This window comes from Colobus angolensis, unplaced genomic scaffold (genome assembly GCF_000951035.1).
Source record: "Colobus angolensis palliatus isolate OR3802 unplaced genomic scaffold, Cang.pa_1.0 Scaffold31, whole genome shotgun sequence".
Taxonomy (NCBI): Eukaryota; Metazoa; Chordata; class Mammalia; order Primates; family Cercopithecidae; genus Colobus; species Colobus angolensis.
The window spans coordinates 10651126-10675709 of NW_012116377.1; the positions used below are offsets into that span (position 1 = coordinate 10651126).

Here is a 24584-nt window from a genome sequence, read left to right on the forward strand (position 1 = left end):
CCGCCCATCTCGGCCTCCCAAAGTGCTGGGATTACAGGCTTGAGCCACCGCGCCGGGCCAGTACCTGCTTCTTGGTTCAAGGTCATTACTAATTGCAGAATTCTGTCTTGGCTTCTACGTATTCTCAAAGCGGAGTCTTTCTTTCAGTGCTAGATTTTTATCATTTCATTTCTGCCAGAGGCCTTTCCTTCTGTGTGTTATGCTTAATCCTGGTTGCCTGCTCTGTTTAACAATTAGAATAGCTGCTTGTTATGCTCAAGTCTCTCTCTTCAACTGGGGCCATAATTGCAGCTGCCTCTTTTTAACCAGAGGCCCTGACTGCATCTCTGCTCTCCTTGACCTGAAGCCTGGATTGCATGTCTCTGCTCTGTTTGACAGCCGCATCCTCTCTCTAGTCTAGTTTTTCCTATCCTTTCGTAATAGGAATGGCTTTGGAATCAGTGGAACAGAAGGAATATTGTAACAAAGCTATATTGTGTGGGCTTAGACAAGAGTTGTAGCCCTTGAGGCTTAGGTAAGAGGTATGGCAGGAGATCAGTAACATAACAGAAATTTTACCTACAGCATGCTGAACGGGAGTTGCAGCAGATGTTAAGGTAGAATCCATGGGGAACTTCCACTCCCAATGCCAAAGTCGTATCTACAATAGCCCTGACAGGTGCTTCACCTCCCAAGGAAGTTCACTTGTTGTTAAAGAATAGAGCTGTCATCTTTTTAAAATGTTTGAAAATACCTCCAAGTGTTTCCATAATCTTTTCTTCTTCCATGCCCAAAAACTCTTACTGTCTTTAATGGGGTGTTTTTATGTGACTTTTTCCTTTTTCCAGACTTTTTACGATTCTGGCCACAGACTTTGGAATCAGGCAACTTTAAGATACAAGTTACCTTTGTTAGCTGTCTAACATAGATAGTTACTTAATCTCTTCAAGCCTCCATTTTCTTGTAAAATGAGGATTATAATTGAACCCACCTCAGTAGAGTGGTTGTGAGGTTAAATTGGAGAACACATTGTAAAAACATCTGATATAGTGCATGGCATATGGGAGGTATTTAAAAAGTAGAAATTGCTGTGAGGAGGAGGGAGAGTTATTATGTCTGGAATAGTTCTCTTAATATATGGTGCCTAAAACTGAGTATCAGTGGGCCTTATTTGGTAGAGTATAAGATTTCTACCCCACATGATCTCCATCCTAAATATTTCCAGTGCTGCTTGTAATATTGGGTTAATTTTTTTAGTAATCTCATTTCACTTTAGTTTCATATTCAACTCTAAAATGTCGGTGCTTTTTTTCAGATGATCTGCTGTCAGGCAGGTTGAATCCTATCCTGTACCTATGAAGCTGATTTTAATTCTAAATCCAGTATTTCACAGTCATCCCTGTTAGTTTTCATCATGTTGGTTTGGTTGAGCATTCCAGCTTGACAAGATAATTTTAAATTTGGGTCTTATCTGTCCTTTAAGTGAAACTTCAAGCTGGCCTGTGCCCTTTTGATACATCCCCATTAATTAGACTTTGAGTGTATCCTGGCTTTCTGGCACAGGAAGATATCCCAGGATACCCTTTTTTCTTTAGTGCCCCAAACTTGGAAGTCTATAATTTCTCCAGGTAGCCACAGTTCTTTTTGTAGGGAATGGCCTTTAGAAACTGAGATCTCAGCTCTAAAGCTGTTCATTGCTCCTGGGTGTCACTGTTTCTAGGCTCTTTCAGTGATGTAGCTAGAATATGAGATAGATAGATGATTGATTGATGATTGATTGATAAATATTGATATATTTCTAATTCATGTGTTTAAAAAATATATCTAGACAGGTAATGTGCTGACGTCATAACAAGGCTTAAGGGAGGCATGTCTCACACATGAGCATGACACCCAATCATCAGACTTTTGAATTATAAAAGTATCTAATTCAAGTTTAACATGATGGAATTTTTTCTTATTTGTTTCTGTATTTTTATCTCTTCTCTTACACTGAAAATCTGGGTCCTTAAAAACAGTAACATAAGGCCGGGCTGGGTGGCTCACGCCTGTAATCTCAGCACTTTGGGAGCCGAGGTGGGCGGATCATGAGGTCAAAAGATCGAGACCATCCTGGCCAACATGGTGAAACCCCATCTCTACTAAAAATACAAAAATTAACTGGGCATGATGGTGCGCACCTGCAATCCAGCTATTCAGGAGGCTGAGGCAGGAGAGTCGCTTGAACCCAGGAGATGGAGGTTGCAGTGAGCCGAGATCAAGTCACTGCACTCTGGCCTGGCAACAGAGCAAGTCTCCGTCTCAAAAAAAAAAAAAAAAAACCAGCAATATACTTACTTGTTTGCTGTATCCAGCAATATATTTTTTAAGATGTCAAATTAGGCTGGACGTGGTGGCTCACACCTGTAATCCCTGCACTTTGGGAGGCCGAGGCAGGCATATCACAAGGTGAGGAGATCGAGACCATCCTGGCCAACATGGTGAAACCCCATCTCTACTGAAAAAAACTACAAAAAATTAGCCAGGCATGGTGGCACGTGCCTGTAGTCCCAGTTAGTCAGGAGGCTGAGGCAGGGGAATCACTTGAACCCAGGAGGCAGAGGTTGCAGTGAGCCGAGATCGCACCATCACACTCCAGCCTGGTGGCAGAGCAACACTCCATCTCAAAAAAAAAAAAAAAGATGTCAAATTTATATTTCCAAAATTCAAATACAAATATTACTACTAACCATAAAGCTTGCCAGTAAAAATTAAAATTTCTTTGCAATTCTTTTTATTATTAGACTGTATCTATCACTAAGAGGGATAGATACAAAGTCCTTTATTCAGGAGTCATTGTGAAGGACTTCTTTTCATTTATGGTTATTTTACTAATTGGATATTTAGTTAAGTTCATTTGTTTCAGTTTGTTTTCAATTTTAGGATCTACTTTTTTAAAATTTTGATCTAATTTAATATTTTGAATATGTAGAACATTTAACTTGTCAAAACTATATTAAAAGTTATACTCAGGGAAGTCTGCCTTTCATCCCTGTTCCATCCACTCCATTTTTCCCAACCTTGATAGAGATCCATTTTTATTCATTTCTGGTTTATCATTTCCAGTGTCTCTTGTAAACATATAGCTATATATAAAATTAAGTAATTTTACATATATATTTATATATGTAATTTTCGTATATATGTATATATTTTACATATGTATATTTATATATGTAAATAAGTATGTAAACAGTCTTATATGTACAAAGTGCATAAGCATATAAATACATCTTTATATACTTATTTATTTATATACTTATTCAAGTATATTTTTTATTTTCTATCCTTTATTCCACAGAAAGTAATAAACCATAGTGTTCCACAGCTTGCTTTTTTCAACAATAATATCCTGAATTTCACTACATAATAGTAAAGAGAAACATTCATATTTTTCTTCAACCACTGTCTAGTACTTCATTATATGAGTGCTCTACTGTTAATTAGTTCCTTTAAGGATAGATGTTTGCATTGTTTCCAGTCTTTTGTAATTACAAATAATGCCACTGAATAACCTTGTGCATATGTTGTTTTATATTTGTTGAAGTGTGTCTTTGGGGAAGATCTTAACACTGGATTTGCCATGTCTTAGGGTAAATGTATCTTTAATTTTGTTAGGTTTTGCCAAATTCAGCTTCATTGTGATTGTGCCATTTTGCATTTCCATTAGTAGTAAATGAAAGTGCTTGTTTCCTCCACAGCCTCACCAGCAAAATCTGTTGTTGAACTTTATTGTTTTTGAGTCATAATTAGAAACCAAGGTCATATGACCTTTTCCAGGTCATAAAGGAATTCACCAATGTTTTATGTTAGAATTGAGATTGTTTCATGTTTTTTGCATTTAGATCTCTTATCCATTTGGAAGTTTTTCACTAGGATATAGTATAAGGTTGAGATCTAATTTTATCTTTTCCAAAATGATAATAGGATTGTCAGGACCAGCATTTATTTTAGTCTGTTTTCCCTTATGATTTGAAATGTCTGTTTCATCATATACTAGATATCTGAACGTATGTGGGTCTATTTTGTCCATTGGTCTTTCTTCCTGTCTATTTAGTGAGGTCTTACGTTTTAACATCAGTAGGACTAACCATTGCTTTTTTCTGCAGGGTTTTCCTGGCTATTCTTGCCTCTGTTTTTTTATGTATTCTTTAAAACCAGCTTGTCTAGCATCAGAAAAAAAAAAACTATTGAATTTTTTAATCCATATTAAATTTTATCTGAGCTTTATGATTTTGAATTGTCCTGTCCACAAATTAGGTACCTTTCCACATATCCAAGTCCAGGTTTCCTCACATAAGCTTTGCACATTTCTTTTAAATGTTTATTCCTAAACACAGTAGTATCTCCTTATTCTTGGGGGATATATTCCAAGAACCCCAGTTACTGAAACCCTGAATGTTACCAAACTCGATTGTGATCAATCAACACTTTTCTGTTCATGCCTTCCACCTACAAATGTAATGTCTTAACTAAGATGCAAACTTAATCCATTTTAACTAAGCACTTATGCACTGTGGCTGCAGCTTTTGCAGTTTGAAGTGTGATAGCAAAGCTACCATAATTTTTTCTCTTCACAGTTTTGTAGATAGAAGATTTGTTCCCATAGACCTTAGTAACCTCAGCATGCTGTTTTTTTCTCTCATTAAGTTGAGAACTTTCACCTTTTCACTTAAAGGAAGCACTTTTCGCCTTGTCTTTGGCATATCCAAATTGCCAGCATCACAACTCTTGTACTATGGGGCCATTATCAAGTAAAATAAGGGTTCCTTGAATATAGGCCCTGCAAATACCACGACAGTGATCTGATCACTGAGCTAACTACCGAGTGACTCAAAGGCAGGTAACATGTACTGTGTAGAGTGGAATGGTGGGAGATTTCATCACACTACTCAGAATTGCATGAAATTTAAAGCTTATAAATTGTTTATTTCTGGATTTTTTCATTCAATATTTTCTGACTGAGATTACCCACGGGTAACTGAAACCATAGAAAGCGAAACTGCAGGCAAGGAAGGACTGCCATATTTCATCTTTTTTCGCTGCTAGGGTAAGGTCTTCTCTTCCATTCTGTCTTCTAAGTGGATATTATTAGTGTATATGATAGCTATTGATTTTTGTGTTAATTTGAATTATTTTATTTTGTGGTAGTTTTATATTGACTTTCTGGGATTTTCAGGTATCTCTCAGATTACCTGAAAATTAAGATAGTTTTTCTTCTTCCTTTCTAATTTGTTTGCCTATGATTGTGGGGTGGGGGTGGAGATTTGGTCTGATTACATTGGCTAATCCATCCAATTCATTAATAACAGTGGAGATAGTGGGCATCCTTGCCTTGTTCCTGACTATGAAATGCTAGATTTGGGGCTGAGTTGTATGTGTTTTATCATATGAAGTATCCATCAATTTCTATTTCGTTACTTTTTGTTTTTTAAAATCGGGAAAAGGTATTGAATGTTGTTGAATTGATAAAGAAGATTACATAATATTCTTCTTTAGTAAACATTTAGTAGTGCAATAAATTTTATCAATTGGTTGCCTAATATTGATTCATCTTTAATTTCTGGAGCAAATACCACTTGGTTGTGATATACAGTTTTCTAATTTACCATAGGATAGTGTTTGTTCATATTTTATTTAGATTTGAATTTACGTGACTTCAGTAACATGAATGACTTCACCACAGTGTTTTTAAAAGACTCATTATATACTGTTAAGTAATCTTTTCTATAATTTTCCAAAGAATTAGTATCATTGAGTATAAACAGACTCCATACTTAGAAGTGTGGTAGCTAAGAACTTCATGCTGATTTCAAATGGATGATTTCTGTCCTTCACCAAACCAGACCTCCAGTTCCTTCTTCAACATCTTTCTGTCTAATTCTGTTTGAAGGCCACTCATTCTTTATTGAAAAACTGGAATGCACAATTGGAGTTACATAATCCTATCTTTCTCCGTCATATGTTGCTTTTATCATTGTCTCTTCAACATTGGACAATAATTCCTTCTTTTTGCCAAATTTAGCTCCAAAAAGCTCTTAGGTTTTAGAGCCTACCGTACTTATATAACTCAGGTTAACTCCAGGTTCTGATATTGCTTTCATGAATAACGTATTTGGAAAAGAGTAGAGATTTTAGCCCTGTTCGAGTGGTGCTGTGTGCTTCCCGATCCCTTCCCTATCTATTCCGTTCACTCTTCTCATTCTCTTGTTTCAACAAAAAAGTTTTGTCACATTATCTGTCCATCTATCCATCTGTCTTATCTCTGTACACATATGCACACATATATATTTTTTTCTATTGGTTCTCTTTCTTTGGAGAACCTTGACTGATATACCATGTGACCCAGCAATTCCATTTCTAGGTGTATACCCAAGAAAAATGAAAATGTAGGTCCACACAAAAACTTCTACATGAATGTTCACAGTAATAGTATTCATAATAGCCCAAAGTGACACAACTCAAATATCAATCATCTGATAAGTGGATAAAATGTGGTATATGTGTACAATGGAATATTTTTCAAATATCACAAGAAGTGAAATACTGATGCATGCTATCGCATGGCTAAATCTTACGGTGTATAATGAATCTAATGCTATATGTTATATCTGTATCTGGTTATCTGGCTACATCTTCTGTTGGTTCTGTTTTTCTGAGGAACTCTGATATACCATTTGATCCAGCAATTCCATTCCTATGAGTATATATGTAGATAGATATCTTTACATGATATCTACATGTCTGTAAATGTAGATATCTATATAATACCTAGAAATGTCTGTATTTATATAGAGAACAAGAGATTGAGATTTACTTTAAGGAATGGGCTTACTTGATTGTGGGGGCTGGCATGTCTGAAATTTGTAGGGCAGGCTGGCAGGCTGGAAACTCACATAGGACTTCTATTACAGTGTTGAGGCAGAATTTTTTTCTCTTAAGACATCTCAGGTTTTGCTCTTAAGGACTTCAACTAATTGGATGAGGACCACGCACATTATTGAGTGTAATCTCCTTTACATAAAGTCAGTTGATTGTAAATGCTAGTAATATCTTCAAGATATCTTCACAGCAACATCCAGATTATTGTTTGACCAAACAACTGAGCACTATAGTCTAGCCAACTTGACTCAAAATTAATCATTACATATGGTAACTCTGTGTTTAACTTTTGAGGAACTCCCAGGTTTCTGAAGCACCATTTTACATTCCCACCAGCAATGTATGAAGATTCTGATTTCTCTGCATCCTCACCAACACCTGTTAATATCTGTCTTTTTTTTATTAGTGCTGTCCTAGTGTGAAGGTATCTCATCATGGAGATTTGCCTTTTTAATTTCAATATTGTGTTTCTAAGATTCATTTGTGCTGTCACATGTAAGCTGTTCATTCATTTTCACTGTGATATAATACTGTGTTAAGATACTCCGTAATTTATTCATGATTAATATTCATGCTATTTTAATTACTATTCATATATTAATATATGTATATATATCAATAACTTATATTTATAATAATTTATACATTATTCATTGTTCTATTGATGGATGATTCGGTGTTCAATTTTTTGCTTCTATGAACAGAATATTCTTACACATGTTTCCTGGCACACATGTGCAAGAGTTTCTCTAGACTGTGTATAAATCTCGGAGTGGTATTGCTGGTCCGTAGACTCAAGTTTACGTGATAATGCCACCCATGTTTTCCAAATGTCTCTATCAGTTTGCTTTCTCATTAGTGTATAAGACTTTTGTCTCTCAATGTCCCACGTGGAACCATCGGGCCCCTTTTTGCCAATTTCATGGGTTTCTCAATTTGCACTTCCCTGGAGGCTAAACATGTCTTCATATGTTTATTAGTCACCTGATTGCTCCTTTTAAAAATGCTGGTTATTGTGTCTTTTGCCCCTTTTTAAAAATTTGCTCATTTCTCTTATTGGTATGTGTAGATTCTTTATTCTTCACATTAGTATTTTATCAGTTATATATGTTACAGGCATCTAGTTTGTTTTTTTCCTTTGTGGTGTTTTTTGGTAAACAGAAGTTGTTGATTTTAATGCAGTTCCTCATTAATGCTATACCTTATGCTTATTCTGTCTTAAGAAAGCCATGTTTAGATGGATAGCCATCTCATTCTTGTAGCCAAACATGTTTATTGTAATTTTTCTTCCATCTCTGAAATAATTTGCTTGTCAGACTCTATAGGGATTATTCCTCTGTATGTGGTACTTTAAAAAAAACTTTAAACATGTCAAATAATGGAAAAGATTGGAGAAAATATCATAAGGTGATTGATACTTAAGGCCGTGTCTTATAGATAGAATACATACTTAAATTTGGTGAAATATTCTGCAGCTCTTCTAGATGGCAGGTGATAGTAAATACACAAAAATTGTGGTTCTACCGATAGCATATTCATTCCTTCTATAACAAAATTTGTATTGAGAGAACAGAAGATGAAATTAAAAGAGACTTTATTCTCTCTTAAAAAGCCATGAGACTTAACAAAAGTTAAAAGTGTGTTTTTTTAATTCAGCAAGAGGATCACCTAGCCCGGGTAGAAGAGGCAATCACTCGTATGCTTGTGTGTGCCCTGAAAACTGCAGAGAATCCACAAAATACCAGAGTCTGGTTAAACCCCACTGAGGTAGGCGGCTTCTGGTCTTCATCATGGCAGTTAAGTTTCCTGTGGTAAAGCAGCCCTGACTAGGACTTTTGTTTTCCAATGTAACTAAATGTATGTAACCATTTTAAAGGTTTTTCTTTTCCCTTAGGTTGAGGAAACGTCCCATGCAGTGAACTGTTGCTACTTAAATGCAGCCGTTTCTGCATTTTTTGATCATTGCAGAACATCTAAGGTAGTAGAAATCCAAGCACTGAGAACAGATGGAGAGCGCATGAAAAAGGAAGAATTAAATGTGTACAGCCACATGGAGGTGGGCCAAACAGGTAGCCAGAACTTGACCACAGGAACAGGCAAACCAGAGGCAGCAAGTCCCTTTGGCCCTGATCTGCTACCTGTAGCACAGAGGTCCGAAGAACCACCTTTAGAAAGAGGAGGCATATTTGGAAGTGATGATGGGAAAGACTTTGTTGACAAGGATGGAGAACACTTTGGAAAACTGCGTTGTGCCAAGAGACAACAAATAATGAACAACAGTGAAAAGGCAATTAAGGAACAGATTGCCTCAAATGCTACTACGGCTCCTTCTCAAACATTCATTTCTACGGATGACTTGCTGGACTGCTTGGTGAATCCACAAGTAACCAGGATAGTGGCACAACTTTTGATACAAGGAAGAAGTTTGTGATTCTAGTGGAAGATGACTTTTAAAATAATATTTTTTAAATATGTATTTTTAAGTAGTGTGACTGTAAAATAAAGATGAACCAGCAAAAGGTCAGTTTGCATGTTTGTAAATGTATTTATCCTTACAGAATTACATTTCAGTCTGTTGCCACCTTCTTTTTTTTTTTTTTTTTATTATACTTTAAGTTCTAGGGTACATGTTCACAATCTGTTGCCACCTTCTTTCATGCATATTCCTCTTTGGCCAAACTGGCTGCTCTTTGTTTGTAAGCTTTTGTTCTTCCCTCATCCCATACTTTCAGCTTGTCTCAAATGTAAGTCCCAAGTATTTCCAGCAGGAAGTAATGTCTTCCTCAGCCTCAACCAGGGACCAGCCTGCTGCTTACTTTTACAAATAAAGTTTTACTAGAACACAGCCATGCAATTCATTTCCATATTGTCTACGATGTCTTCCGGATTACGACGGCAGTGTTGAGTAGTGACAGTGTATGGCCCAGAAAAAATATTCACTATCTGTTCCTTTACAGAAAAGCTTTGTCAGCCTCTGGTCTAATGGATCCACTGGGTCTGGAATCTAGCCTTGCTCTGAGGTGATCTCACTTGTAACAGCTGCAGAATTCTCACTGGATAACCCCTGTCATTCAGAGCAGGATACCAATCAGGAGAAAAGTAGTTGTGGGTTCAGTATGAGGCCTCTTCAGGCAAGGAACTTGGACATCTAGGAACACCAATCCTGGGACTAAAAAGGACTCCAACTCCCCAAACAGTGACTAAAGACTTAGCTCAGTGAAATTGATCCCACTCTCATTACATTTGCAAGATCCAGGGATACTTCAATCACCATCACTGTCTAAGAAGGAATTTAGAAATTAGAAAAGCATATTGATCTCTGGGTAACCATGCATGAAACAAACACACAACAGAAAAGATATGCAAAGTCACCTTTGAGAAGAACTAATAGCTGGCTATCCTACTGTCCTCGAGGTAAAGAGTATCAGTAAATCCAAAGTATGTGTTTTCATGGAGGGAAGAAGGGTGTTGTTATGTAAGCATCCCGAGGGAAAGAAGGGTCTGAAAAGAGTCCTTCTGTGGCACTTATCTCCATCTGACCACTATGTATTTACCTATGAATTTCATTAGTATCTCTCCCAACCAAAATGTAACACCTTAAGGGTAGGGACTTTGATTATTGCTGTTATTTGCAGAGCCACAATCAGTGCCCAGCATGTAGTAGGTGCTTATTAAATATCTGAATGAGTGAATAATAAAAATGAGACCTTATTGATAATACTTCATCAAGTACATTGGGACAGAGAATGTGGCCAAAGATAAGGTAGCTGTTATTCTTGGTATATTCCTATTGCAGAAATAGACATCATTTACTACAGATATTTTACTTTTTATGCTTGCTACTCCTTTGACCACTTTTTCAAACTGCAGATAGTGACCTATTATAAAATCAGTGTAGCAGGTGAGACCAGCGTTTTTTGTTTTTTTGTTCTGTTTTGGCTTTTGTTTTGAGGTGGAGTCTCGCTCTGTCGCCCATGCGACAGTGCAGTAACCCGATCTCCGCTCACTGCAACCTCTGCCACCCGGGTTCAAGCGATTCTCTCAGCCTCCTGAGTAGCTGGAATTACAGGTGCACACCACCATGCCTAGCTAATTTTTGTATTTTTTTTTTTTAGTAGAGACGGGGTTTCACCCATATTGGCCATGCTGGTCTCGAACTCCTGACCACGTGATCTGCCTGCCTCAGCCTCCCAAAGTGCTGGGATTACAGAGACCAGCGTTTTTTGTTTTCTGTTTTTAAATGGAATAAAGTAATTTTACTGAATTGGAATACTCTATTATTTCAGGAAACCTTTCATGAAAAATATTTCAGGGTAAGTATATCTCATAAAACTTTTCAGTTACATCTGTGTATGTATTGAGCTTGATATAAAATTTTTTTTTTAGTGTAGGTTGGGGTCAAGAAAGTTTACAAGGCATTTTGAGACAAAACATTTAATTCAATTAGAGTTAAATCTTTGAGATGCTGAGACCTGGGAGAAGAGTTAACACATTGTTGTGCATGGATTTCTATGGTATGAAACAGATTATGGGGGATAATTTCCTGATTTCATAGAGACCATAAGGCAGCAAGAGATTCTGACTATCTGCAGAGAATTATGTGAGGAAAGAGAGTGAAAGGGGGGCTGTCAGCTACCACGGTAGCTGCGTCCCTTTTCATCCTGCATCCAAATACCAAAAAAGAGAATTTCTGACCCTAGAGTAAACAACCAAGACCTATCACAGGTGCAAAGTGGACTTGTTTCAGCCGGGGCTACTTGCTAGGGTCGATAAGCCCTTCAGATTCACTGAACTATGGCTGTATCATGCCCCTTCCTATAATTTTCAGCCAAATATTAATACACTGAGCATCCCTTCATGCTGTCATACTTAATTGTGGTTTTTAAATTATTATTTAAAATTGCTCACAGGTAAGCTGCCTGAGCAAGTGAAATCATTGATTTTTTTTTTTTTTTTATACTTTAAGTTCTAGAGTACATGTGCATAACGTGCAGGTTACATATGTATACTTGTGCCATGTTGGTGTGCTGCACCCATCAACTTGTCAGCACCCATCAACTCATCGAAATCATTGATTGAAGAGAACCTCAGCTGGGCGCCGTGGCTTACACATGTAATCCCAGCACTTTGGGAGGCCAAGGCGGGCAGATCACCTGAGGTCAGAAGTTTGAGACCAGCCTGGCCAACATGGTGAAACCCCGTCTCTACTAAAAATATAAAATTAGCCAGGTGTGGTGGCACACGCCTGCAGTACCAGCTACTCGGGAGGCTGAGGCAGGAGAATCGCTTGAGGCGTAGCTGGAATTACAGGTGCACACCACCATGCTCAGCTAATTTTTGTATTTTTTTTTTTTTTTTAGTAGAGACGGGGTTTCACCATATTGGCCATGCTGGTCTCAAACTCCTGACCATCCGCCTGCCTCAGCCTCCCCAGTAGGCGGAGGTTGTGATGAGCCGAGATCACACCATTGAACTCCAGCCTGGGCGCTAAGGTACTTAAAGAATACAAACCTGGCCAAATGTGCCTATAATCCCAGCTGAGCCAGGGAGATTGCTTGAGCCCAGCTCATGCAACATAGTAAAACTTCTATCCTTAAAGTAATAAAAAATAAATAAAAGCTCAGCCTTCCCCCTAATGTCACAGAATCAAGGGAGCAGCAGCAGGCTGCCTTATCCATTAGGTGCAGTAGACAATGGCTGGGGCCCACGAATCTTTTAGGAGGCCACAAATATTTTTAGTTTCTTTTAAAATCAGGAACAAAATATATAATCCAGCCTTGACTTCATTTGTGTTCATGTCAATGCAGTTGCAAATTATATTTAACTTTTTTATGCAATAAGGGGCCCACAATGGCAAAAGTGCCTGAGGCCCATGAACATTTTATAGTGGCTCTGGGTGTCAGAGATACCAGAATTATTTGAGGTGCTTGCCCAAAATGCAGATTCCTGGGAACCACTCTAGTGCTGGAGAATCTGACTCCTTTGGGACGAGGCCAGAGCTTGGAGTTTCAGCAAACACCTCAGGTGATCCAAATACCAAAAAAGAGAATTTCTGACCCTAGAGTAAACAACCAAGACCTATCACAGGTGCAAAGTGGACTTGTTTCAGCCGGGGCTACTTGCTAGGGTCGATAAGCCCTTCAGATTCACTGAACTATGGCTGTATCATGCCCCTTCCTATAATTTTCAGCCAGATATTAATACACTGAGCATCCCTTCATGCTGTCATACTTAATTGTGGTTTTTAAATTATTATTATTATCAGCAGTGGTCTGTGTTTATCATTAAGCCCTCCCCCCCCCCCGTATTTGCCCTTTAGGATAAAAATGTTTACCATTAAATGACAGTTTTCCAGTATTTTATTTGAAAAGGAGGAAAATGACAGTTAACATATTTAGATTGAGGGTAACTATAACATTACTGAATGGATTGTTATTCTTTGGTGCGATATACCCTGATACTCAGCCTTACCCTGAGTTAACCAAACCATTGGAGAACAAAAGCGAGTAACAGCAGGTCTCTCTTTTTTATTCCAATTTCTTATATTTATTGTCAATGATGAATTCAGATGCCAGTGGCCTGCCTAGAAAGCCACTCTTAAGCAATAAGGTGTCTGCCAATCCACTTAAAAAACAAACCACAAGAGAAAAAAAATCCAAAACCTCTATGTTAATGAAGCAGCAACTGTGGCCCCCTAACCTCCTCCACTTCAAGTACAGGTGTTCCTAGCGATTAAATCCCTTAATCCTCCCAGTGACCCCTAGCATCTGATGTGCTATCTGCATTGGCTCCGTGTCGGTATCAGCTCTGGCCTTGGCCTACAGAGTTTCAAATAAAGAGACTATAATGGAAGAAGCCAGAAGGAAAAAACAACAAGGGGAGATGGGGGTATTTCAAGACTGTCGGAGATGTTCCTGAATCAGTGGCATTAATCTAGAGGCCATGTTCTGCAACGGACTTGACATCACAGGGACCAATATTCAGTTGCTGGCTCTGAGGGTTCCTGCTTAGGTGATCTCAGGCAAGGAAGCTTCTTGCACTCTGAGCATGTTTCCTCAAGTTTCAAATGCAGAGATAATTCTTACCTCACAGGATTGTTTGAGGAATTCAGACAATGTATGTGAAAGCACCTATTTTACTACCTGGCACACAATCTACATGCTCAATAGATGGTGTTTGAATCTTAAACTTACCTGGGGAAATTTTTAAAACTTTACCATTCAATAGATATGAGTTAGCAGATTAGCAATATGACTGCTTACTTCCTTTGGTTTATTTATACATAAGACAACAAAAGCTAGGCTGTCAAGGAAAATAGACTATTTAATAATCTTAGAGTTCGTTTAATCTCAGTACAGGAGAAGGGTTTCACAATGAAGTTGTGTAGCAGGCGTTATCCCATTGTTATCACTGGGCAGAACAAAGACCAATGAGTAGACACTATAAGAAGGCACACTGGCCGGCCACAGTGGCTCACACCTGTAATCCCAGCAGTTTGGGAGGCTGAGGTGGGCGGATTACCTGAGGTTGGGAGTTCAAGACCAGCCTGGCCAACACGGAGAAACCTCATCTCTACTAAAAATACAAAATTAGCCAGGTGTGTTGGCACATGCCTGTAATCCCAGCTACTCGGGAGGCTGAGACAGGAGAATCGCTTGAACCTGGGAGGTGGAGGCTGCAGTGAGCTGAGATCGCACCATTGCACTCCAGCCTGGGCAATAAGAGTGAAACTCTGTCTCAAAAAAAAAAAAAAGAAGGCACATTTTGGTTCAACATTAAAAAGAGCCTTCTGGCAACTGGAGCCAGGGTTGTGCGGCAGAACTCCATGGGGCAGGATTCCCCTAGACCACAGCCACATCACAGCTCCTGGACCATGCAGGGAAAGTACACTGCAGTCCCAGAGCCCTGGCCAGAGCTGTCCCACATGTCACTGGCTAGTTTGTAAAGAATGAAGTTCCCATCATGGAATCTGTTCAATTTGAGGTAAAGTGACAGTAAGTCAAGAATGTTAGAATGTTAAAGAGATAGTTCCTACTTTGGATAGGAGCCTGACTAGGCTTTTTTTCATTCCTTGGTTTATCAAACATTTATGGAGTATCCATCGTACATTAGGCACAGACTTCATCCCAAGGAAAACAATATGACTAAGATACCATCCCTGCTCCCGGAGAAGACAGAAGCCCTTCCCACTTGGTAATACTGTGCTCCCCACAGCACTATGGCATCCTGACGTGGGGCCGGCTGTCTCCCGCAGTGGCAGCTGTGCTTAGCTGTGCCCTCTGTCTGTAAGATTGTTATTCTCTCCTTCCTGAAAATACAAACCTATTCTTTTCCCAGAGATTTGATGTCCATACTTGTGGACACACAGTTGCAACTGCATTATCTCATTTAAATTCTCCAAGTTATTAGGTCTCAAGATTAAGTTCATTTCCATTATGAAAGAGAAGCTGAAGAAAGACTGACTTCAGTGACAAAGAATGATCCTTGGATATTAGAAAAATCTGTTAAGAGGAATAAAAAAAAACTAAAACTTGTTTTACAACTAGATATGTACAAATGGATAATATTTTGTGAGAAGGATACCAAAACATTATCTTCTAAAAGTAATAAGGTACTCTGGGTATGCTTGGTAGTCATAAAATACCACAAATAAACTTGGATATTGCACATTATCTGTGACAGTGTCATACAGGTCAGTAGGATTTTGAGGGTTCTTTGAAGGAGGCACAATTAATGATTGATTTCCATGTGTATAGATTCCAGTAAGCACTCGCACATAATACATATGCTTTCTCCCATTTGCATCTGGTCTGGAGTATGTATCATGGGCAGAATAATTGGCATTGACAGCAAAATAGGTTCCCTTTCCATATGCCACAGCTGTGAAAAGAAAAACCATTTTTAAGGATTTCAATTTAATGTAAAATTTGATATGTTGGCCCAATCTGTTAAATAATGTTACTTCTAAAGCCTCTCTTAAAATTTTTTTTCTGTGCTTTTCACTTTTAATCATCAATTTTTCTACCTAGAAGGGCCAGTCAGTCCCCGTTGGGATGAAATACAGTGAGTCCTACCCTGAAACTCAGGATGCAACATGGCCATCAATGATGGGGGACCGCAATGAATCCACATGGTCCCAGCCAACTCAGGCTCTCATGGCTGATGCCTCATTCCAAGCAGCCAGATCACTCGCTTCCTTACCATTCTTTCCAGCATAGCTGCGGTTAAAGCCATTTCGATTGACGTATGGCACGGAGCCGGCATCTGTCCCATGGAAGAGTTGCTTCTCGTTCATTGTCTGGCCATTCTTGGCATCCATGGTTTTTTTCTTTGCCTGGTAGCTATTCCAGAGATCTGGATTCTGGATCCTCTCAATCTGCAAATTAATAAAGAAAAATATTCTGCCAGTTCCAAGAGCACTTGCCAATATACAGCAAATGAAACATGATCACTATGTTTCATAAATAAAAGCACACTAAACAGAAAATCCAAAGCCAGATGGCAGCTTTCTGCATTCAGAAATCTTTTTAGATCCAGTGTTTCATAAAACCAGGCAATGGGAAGAATGTTGGTTTAATTTTTAACATCTTCTATGTACCACATGAGCGCAGACAAGGTTTAGGATTTTAAGTACTCATGACATGAATTCCGCTGGCCCAACTTCTGCAACTCCTGCTTTTTACATGTACTCTAATGACTGCTCCTGTTGCTGTGTCCACCTTGCTTTGCACTCTGCCTCTCACCACCTTAGTCCTTCTGGGATACTGGGTGACCTAGTTGTGTACTTACAGTAAGAGAAGCAACAGAGTATCTAGGCAAGAATGAAATTAACTAATGAAAATCTCTGGTCCAGTTGGAAGAGTGGAGCCTGAATCTTGAATGTTGTAGACCAAAGTGGCCATGCTTTCACCATACTCTTTAGGCAGTGGCCTCCAGGGCGGTGCTGGAAACTGCTTGGGTCCTGGGTTGCAGTTCTACTTCTAAACTCCCCTAATCACCAAGTAGTAGCAGTTTCATAAAGCTGTCCTGGGAAGACTGAGGGGTGGATAAAGGTGGCCAAAGTCCCTCATGGAAAGGCACAAAGTAAAGGTTCCATATTGCCCATGTTGTCAGAATGTTTTCCATTTTGGAGAACTCTCAGGCTTAACACTGTTACCTGCCATCATCTGGTTCTTGTTTTTTTCTTTTTTTTCCAGTTTTGGGTTTTCTCTTTTTAATTAAGATACAATTTTTGCACTCTAATTCAAAGTCTCAGCATTAGCATATATTTTTTTGATCTGGTTTATGATTTTAAAATTATTTTTCCTTTGTATTCTTTATCTATGGCTAAATTTCTAATCTTCAAAATGCCTACATTCATTTTATTTCATTTACCTTAAATTTTATCTTTTACTCATTTTTAAAGCCTTCAACATTTTTTGAGTTTTGAAATAATTCTCAATTTCTTAGTCTGTTAATTCTTAAATTTAAAAAGGTTGTTTAAAAAATTTTAAAATAATTATATCAAGTAATTTTTGAATATAGTAATCTGATTCTATATTTTTCATGGGATAAATTCTAAGGTAAAAAAATTACAAATAAATCTTAAACTTTATTTAGTAGGTTTATTATTAGCAGCAGATGTCTAGCCAGGGTAGATTACTTTTATCAGACCAACCTCTCACCAACAACTACTAGAAGAGCTAGAGAGGGAGAAAAGTCTATCTGAAGGCATCAAAGATTTGATGAGCTAAGATTGCAGAGAGAAGGGAAGAACGGTGAAACAGTAACACAGAAGACAATAATTTCTTCAAAGTGCTGAAAGAAAATAATCACCATCTAAAATTCTATGCCCAGTAAAAATATCCTTCAAAGAATGAAAGAGAAATAAAGATATTTTCAGATAAATAAAAACTGAGAGAATTCATCACTACCAGATCTGCATTGGAAGAAATACTACATCTAGATGAAAAATTATCCCAGATGGAAGCATGGAAATACAGGAGGAATTGAAGGACTCTGGAAATAAATGATAAATATGTTGGTACATGTAAATAAATATAAACAAAAATGTTTCATTGGGTTTCAAATATAAATAGAATTAAAATGCATGTTAAAAGCAATACAAAAAGCAAAAGAGAGATAAATAAGGTTTAAAGTATTCAAAGGTCTTTCCATTGTCTGGGGAATGATGGATGTACTAATTTACATTACAGTTTAGTAAGTCAAGGATGCATGTTATAGTCTCTAGGATAAGCAATGAAAGAATTAGAATGTGTAACTAACAACATAATAGGGGTGAAAATGAAATAGAAATAATACAAAAGAAACTAGGAAAAGATAAAAAAGAACAAAGAATAGATATTACAAATAGAAAACAAAGATTAATATGGTACATTTAAACCCAAACATATCAGTAAGTACAGTAAGTAAGATTAAGTACTCCAGTTAAAGATAAAGATTGTCAGACTGGATGATGAAAAAGCAAAACTCAAGTATATGTTGCTACCAAGAGATACATCTTAAATATACAGTTATTAAAAGATTAAAAGAAAAAGAATGCGAAAAGATATACCATAACATGCTAACAATAACCAAAAGAAAGCTGGCATAGCTATTTTAATATTGCTAATAATAATTTTGGTATGATAATTTTGAAACAATTTTATGTATTCTATAGGATGAAACAAGAATGTACTATTATTAAAAGCCAAAATTTCTATTATACACAAAATGACATAAAATATTAAGATATTAAGAAAAAATGTTTCAACATTAAATTTCAATTGAAAACATGAAATCCTGGCACTTTGAGAGACTGAGGTGGGTGAATCCCAGCACTTTTGAAGTCAAAAGTTTGAAACCAGCCTGGATAACACAGACTCCATCTCCACACACACACACAAAAAGGTGTGGTGGCATGTGCCTGTAGCCCCAGCGACTCTAGAGTCTGAGTGGTGGGGATTGCTTGAGCCCAGGAGTTGGAAGCTGCAGTAAGCTGTGATCACGCCGATGCACTACAGCTGGAATGACAGAGCACACCTTTGCCTCAGAAAAAAAAAAAAAAAAAGAAAACATAAATACGAGTTCACGATTTTCTTAGCTCTAGCCACAAAAGACCCTGGAAGCAACAACACCTCAATAGCAGTGAACACACACAACACACAACTCTTGGTTTCTCACTACCATTCCCTACTAAAAGGTAACAGGGCTTCTTAGGAAAATGTCTGATTCCAGGCACGAGACAAGGAAAGTACAGGGTGAGCAAGACAAATCTCATGGCAAAAAGTAAAGAAATGCTCAAAGATAAATGGGGTCATTAAAAGACATGGGAGCCAACTTCCTGCCAGCCAAATGTAGGATAATTTGTACATCTAACAGAATAATCACTGTAATTAAATATAACATACTGATTTTTTTTCAAAATCAGGAAAAAAAAGAACATTTATTTATTTATTTATTTATTTATTTTATTTTATTTTTTTTTTTTTTGAGACAGAGTCTCCCTCTGTCGCCCAGGCTGGAGTGCAGTGGCGCGATCTCGGCTCACTACAAGCTCCGCCTCCCGGGTTTACGCCAGTCTCTTGCCTCAGCCTCCCGAGTAGCTGGGACTACAGGCGCCCGCCATCTCGCCCGGCTAGTTTTTTGTATTTTTAGTAGAGACGGGGTTTCACCATGTAGACCAGGATGGTCTCGATCTCCTGACCTCGTGATCCGCCCGTCTCGGCCTCCCAAAGTGCTGGGATTACAGGCTTGAGCCACCGCGCCCGGCCAGAACATTTATTCTTTAAAAAAATGCCAAATAACATATATAGAAGGAATGACAGAATTAGAAAATCACCATCCTGCAACCTCCAGTGTAATGATGGATTCAGGCAAGGATCATCAATGGAAGTGAAAATCAATCAGTACAAGGTTGTTGGGGAACAGGATACTCATATGCTGACGAAGTATCATCCCACAGATAATCTACTGATTCCAGTGGAGAGATATGGTGGTCACCAACTTGACTAGTGATCAAACTTAGCATCATTAATAGTGGGATGGCCTTACCATCTGAGGTTCCTGATGTGATGTATCACCTATGAAGTATTCTTGCAAAAAATATTTATCTGAATTTATTCATATCTTTCAACCTAATTCAGCTTACCAGAAATAAAGAGGATAGAGAAATAAATGATATTACCAAGAATCAGGTAAGTCTAGAATCTATAAAACTGGCATGGATTCTTCCACAAAAATCAAGGCATGACAGATCCAGAATGTGATACATTCTGCAACACAATTGGCTTAAACTCTAAAAAATTCAGTGTCATGAAAAATATTTTTTTAAATGGCAAGAGTACTATTCTATATTAGAAGACACAAAGGACATAATGTCCAAACAGTGTGTGAACTCAGACTGGGGTAGGGGAGGGGGAGTTATAAGAGATTTTTTTGAACAATTGGAAAAATTAGAATATGGACTGGGGCCGGACGTGGTAGCTCATGCCGGTAATCCCAACACTTTGGGAGGCCGAGGCGGAGGGATCACTTGAGGTGAGGAGTTTGAGACCAGCCTGGCCAACATGGTGAAACCCCATCTCTACTAAAAACAAACAAAAAAAATTAGCCAGGTATGGTGGTGGGCACCTGTAATCTCAGCTACTTAGGAGGCTGAGGCAGGAGAATCACTTGCAACCAGGAGGCAGAGGTTGCAGTGAGCCAAGATCATGTCACTGCACTCCAGCCTGGGTGAAAGAGCAAGACTCTGTCTTGGGGGGGAGAAAAAAGAATATGACTGTATATTGGATATTACTGAATTAATGTTAAGTTTTTAATTGGGATAATGGCATTGTCATAATTTAGGAGAATGTCTTTAATTGGGAGATACTTGCTAAAATAGGAGTATCACGATGTCTGCAACTTACCTTCAAATGCTTCAGCAAAAACAGACAGGCAGAGAAAGCAACAGTGGCAAAATTGTTGAATCTAAGTGGAAGGCTTATGGATATTAAAAACCTTAATCATAAGACTTAATAGTCATAGAGGATGAAAGACCACCCATTTTTCATGTTATTTTCACAATTCTAGGAACCTCCCTTGAGGTGCCTTAAGTACTACCGACACCCCTGCTTTTATCTGGTTCATACACTGGGATTTCACATAAGATTTTATTGAAAAAAAAAAGGTTTCTCTGTAAAAAAGTGTTGAAATCAGTTTTCTGGCCAAGGTCTGCCAATATGCAGCAGGCATCCATAGGGCCCACTATAGATATTGCTGGTCAACCAGAACATTCATTCTTGCTCAATCTAAACTCAGCATCTCATCACAATGTGCCAGTCAGCCACTACCAGTTAGTAGTAATTGGTACTTGGAGTGAGACTTACTTGTTATCTCAGAAATAGACCATGATAGAGCTGTGTACTTGAATCACATTGTCTTGGTGCGTCATAGAATTGTTTTCATTCAATCAGGCATCGATTTTGTTCAACCAGTTTTACATTATAAAAGACAGTGGTGTAAAAGTTGATGTTGAATTTATTGTGAGGATGATGTTGAGGATATTCTCTAGTACTTGATCCACAAGAGAAAACTCTCAGGAGTCAGTCTCAGTATTGTGAGGAGCTGTGAGCCTCCTTATCAAATGGTTTGCTTTTTCATTTATGGACATTATGAGTCTTGTAGCTGAATGTTTACTTCTTGCTTTGTCTGCTAGGAAACTCAGAGACAAATTGGTAACCTCATGTTATACATTTTTGAGAACTAGTAGTACCTCTGTATTATCTTATTTTCCCTGCCATTCTTTTCTCTTTATCCATTTTCTTTGTCTATTTACTTTATCTGAAGGTATAGTCTATATCTTTGCAGAGCACTTTGAATCTTTTTGAATTATTATGTGCTTAACTACATGAATAAACAGTGTTGGCAGTTCAAATAGAGAGTAAGAAAAATTTGCAAAGAAAGAAAATGCAGGTCTTCCTGGCAGACTTGTTATGGTGGATCAAAGATCTCTGGCTTTACTCAGAAAGTGGTAGAACCAAAAACAGAAAAGAAGAAGGAAAGGGAAAGAGAATTACATATATATGAAGCATTAGATTTTAGAGAAGTTGATTTTGCAGTTAGATATTCAAGTGGAGATTTTTTTTTCTTTTTGAGATGGAGTCACTCTGTCGACCAGGCTGGAGTGCAGTGGCATGATTTCGGCTCACTGCAATCTCTACCACCCGTGTTCAAGCGATTCTCCTGCCTCAGCCTCCCGAGTAGGTGGGATTACAGGCGCCTGCCAATGTGCCCAGCTAATTTTTGTAGTTTTAGTAGAGACGCAGTTTCACCATCTTCACCAGGGTGGTCTTGAACCCCTGACCTTGTGATCTACCCACCTCAGCCTCCCAAAGTGCTGGGATTACAGGCGTGAGCCACTGCACGCGGCCTCAAGTGGAGATTTTTTAGGCCACTGGGAGTATGTTCTAGAATTTGAGTCAAAGACCCAGGTTGGTAATGTTGATTTGGGAGCTATCGACATTGAACTAATAGTTGAATCCAAGAAGGGTTAAAATATTCCCTGGTGAGGTACAGAAACAAAAGACCCTTTAAGCATAAGTGGCATGAATAAAGCTAGAATTAGGGGTTTGGAAGAGAAACAGTACCTGCGATAATGAAAAGGAAATTGGTCAAGGAAAAGAAAAATCATCATAATATTGCTAGAGAAAGTCAAGGAAAAATATAATTTAAAAGAGCAGTATCAATAATGTTTAAAAATGGAATAAGATGCCAAAATAATTGGTTGTTTTTTATTTGAGAGCAGGATCTCGCTATGTTACCCAGACTGGCCTCAAACTCCTGGGCTCATGCAATTCTTCCACCTCAGCCTCCCAATAGCTGGGACTACAGGCACGAATCATCACACTCACCTGCCCAAAACAATGATGATAAACAAGGAAAGGGCTGCTGGCTTTATCAAGGAAGCACTGTTGACCTGTGAATAGTGGGGCAGAGTAACATGGTCCTGATCTGAGGAGGAGCCTCTGCATGGCTCTCTGTGGAATTTGCTAGTTATCAAATCCAATTTTAAAGCCATATCTTTGAATTTGTATTAGCTTGCTTCACAAAGTAAATCTATGTCTTTAGTGTTCTATCATATTACAACTGAATATTGTAATCACTGACACAAGAATCTTAATGCCTCAGTAATTATGGTCACATGAGTAGAATCTAGAATCCACTAATTACCATAAAAATTCTAATTCTGGGTTAAAAAATGTGATAGGAAGTGAATGAAAATGGATTTTATATAGGACCATGACAGAACTTATTTCCACCATTCAGAAACCACATTCCAGCAGAAGGCTTACCTTCTCTATTCTGAAGTGTGCGCACGTCTGATTAAACTTGCTTGCCACCGTGTTGTACTCAGGATCACCAGGTTGCAGCTCCACCACACAGAAATTCTGCTGCTTCATATCACTCCAGTGTGCAGGGATGTCAACTGCAAAGGAGACATTTGAGGATGCCCTCGTATATTCCTAGTACACTCTGGAAAATTTAGTATCTGTGTTCTTGTGTTACTATCTTCCAATGCTAAGCATTCAAAAAGTTCCTTATCTTTCTGGGAGAACGCTTTTCAAAGCATGAACGACAGACAACCAACATCAGAACCAACTGGAATGCTTGTTAAACCAAAAAAAAAGGAAAGCCACAGATCAACCGAATCAGCATCTCTGAGGAGCAGAGCCTGTGTGTCTGCCTCCTAAGTTTGGATCATACTACGATTTGAGAACTGTTGGTGCGGTATAACTCATCTGTGTTTTCTGTTCAATCTCTAATAGTCACAATCTGACAATAAATTATTTCCCTACAGTGTTCTAAGTAGTTACTGTTTTGTTTATGCATGGATTTTTGCCAGAACTCCTCACCATCACCACCACAGGCACTCCACATCTATTTTTTCATTATTCTTCATAGCATCTTTAAGAGGCAGTTGGGTGGCAGATTTTGCTATGTGATAGGCTGTGGTGACAGCTCTGTCTTCTCCTCTGCTAAGCAGAATACTATATGTGATTTATTATTTCCCAAGGGTTGCTCAGAGTGTTAGGAATCTGTTCACACTGATCTCACAAGAGATAAATATGGTGTAATGGAAGCTAATTTACTTGTTTTCAAGGGGGACTTAATCTGGTTCGAAGGTGGGAATGGCTGCCTACACAAGACAGGCATTCCCTTCTTGGGGAGTAGATCTGGTCAGAGAATCTGAAGCCTGCTTCCTGTCATGTGCGTCAAGGAACCTTTTGCTCTCGGTAGAGGTGACTTCTGGGAGAAGTTCCTACAGGCTCCCGATCCTCCCTGGATTATCAGTCAGACACAGAGAGGGCCCACCCTCTGACCAGGCTTTCCTTTCTGTTTTTCCCTTTGCCCTTTTGTTCTAGAAAATCTTGGGCCATCACTTTTCCTTTAAGCCTATGGTTTTCCTTCCCCTAATTGATGCAGCTATTACCTCCTCAGCACAACTGGCTTTTGGAAGCTTATAAACTGTAAAGATGGGAACAAAGGTGAGATTTGACTATTGTTACCAAGAAGATAGTCATCTTCAGGCTTTTGGGTACATCCATTCTGGGTTTTCCTGGCCATAACGTAAGCACTTTAAGCTCAGGGGCCACATTTTCTAGTTTATTTCATTAGTGTTACATGAATTTTTTCCTATTTGAAATTCTGATGTATATACAAAA

At 38.3% G+C, this 24584-nt stretch overlaps 2 protein-coding genes across 2 annotated transcripts in view; one reads left to right on the top strand and one right to left on the bottom strand.

Annotated features, from left to right (window-relative positions):
* Positions 1 to 9424, top strand: part of HSPBAP1 (HSPB (heat shock 27kDa) associated protein 1) — a 49231-nt gene extending 39807 nt beyond the window's left edge. Inside the window, exons 7-8 of the mRNA XM_011950799.1 lie at positions 8557 to 8667; positions 8795 to 9424. Coding sequence (XP_011806189.1) covers positions 8557 to 8667; positions 8795 to 9331 — 648 coding nt within the window. The 3' untranslated portion in view covers positions 9332 to 9424. The remainder of the gene's footprint in view (positions 1 to 8556; positions 8668 to 8794) is intronic.
* A 3817-nt stretch (positions 9425 to 13241) lies between these two features.
* PARP14 (poly (ADP-ribose) polymerase family, member 14) overlaps positions 13242 to 24584 on the bottom strand; it is a 50527-nt gene continuing 39184 nt past the window's right edge. Inside the window, exons 15-17 of the mRNA XM_011950800.1 lie at positions 23214 to 23347; positions 16102 to 16276; positions 13242 to 15780 (exon numbers count right to left, since the gene is read on the bottom strand). Of these exons, the coding sequence (XP_011806190.1) occupies positions 15491 to 15780; positions 16102 to 16276; positions 23214 to 23347 (599 nt within the window). The 3' untranslated portion in view covers positions 13242 to 15490. The remainder of the gene's footprint in view (positions 15781 to 16101; positions 16277 to 23213; positions 23348 to 24584) is intronic.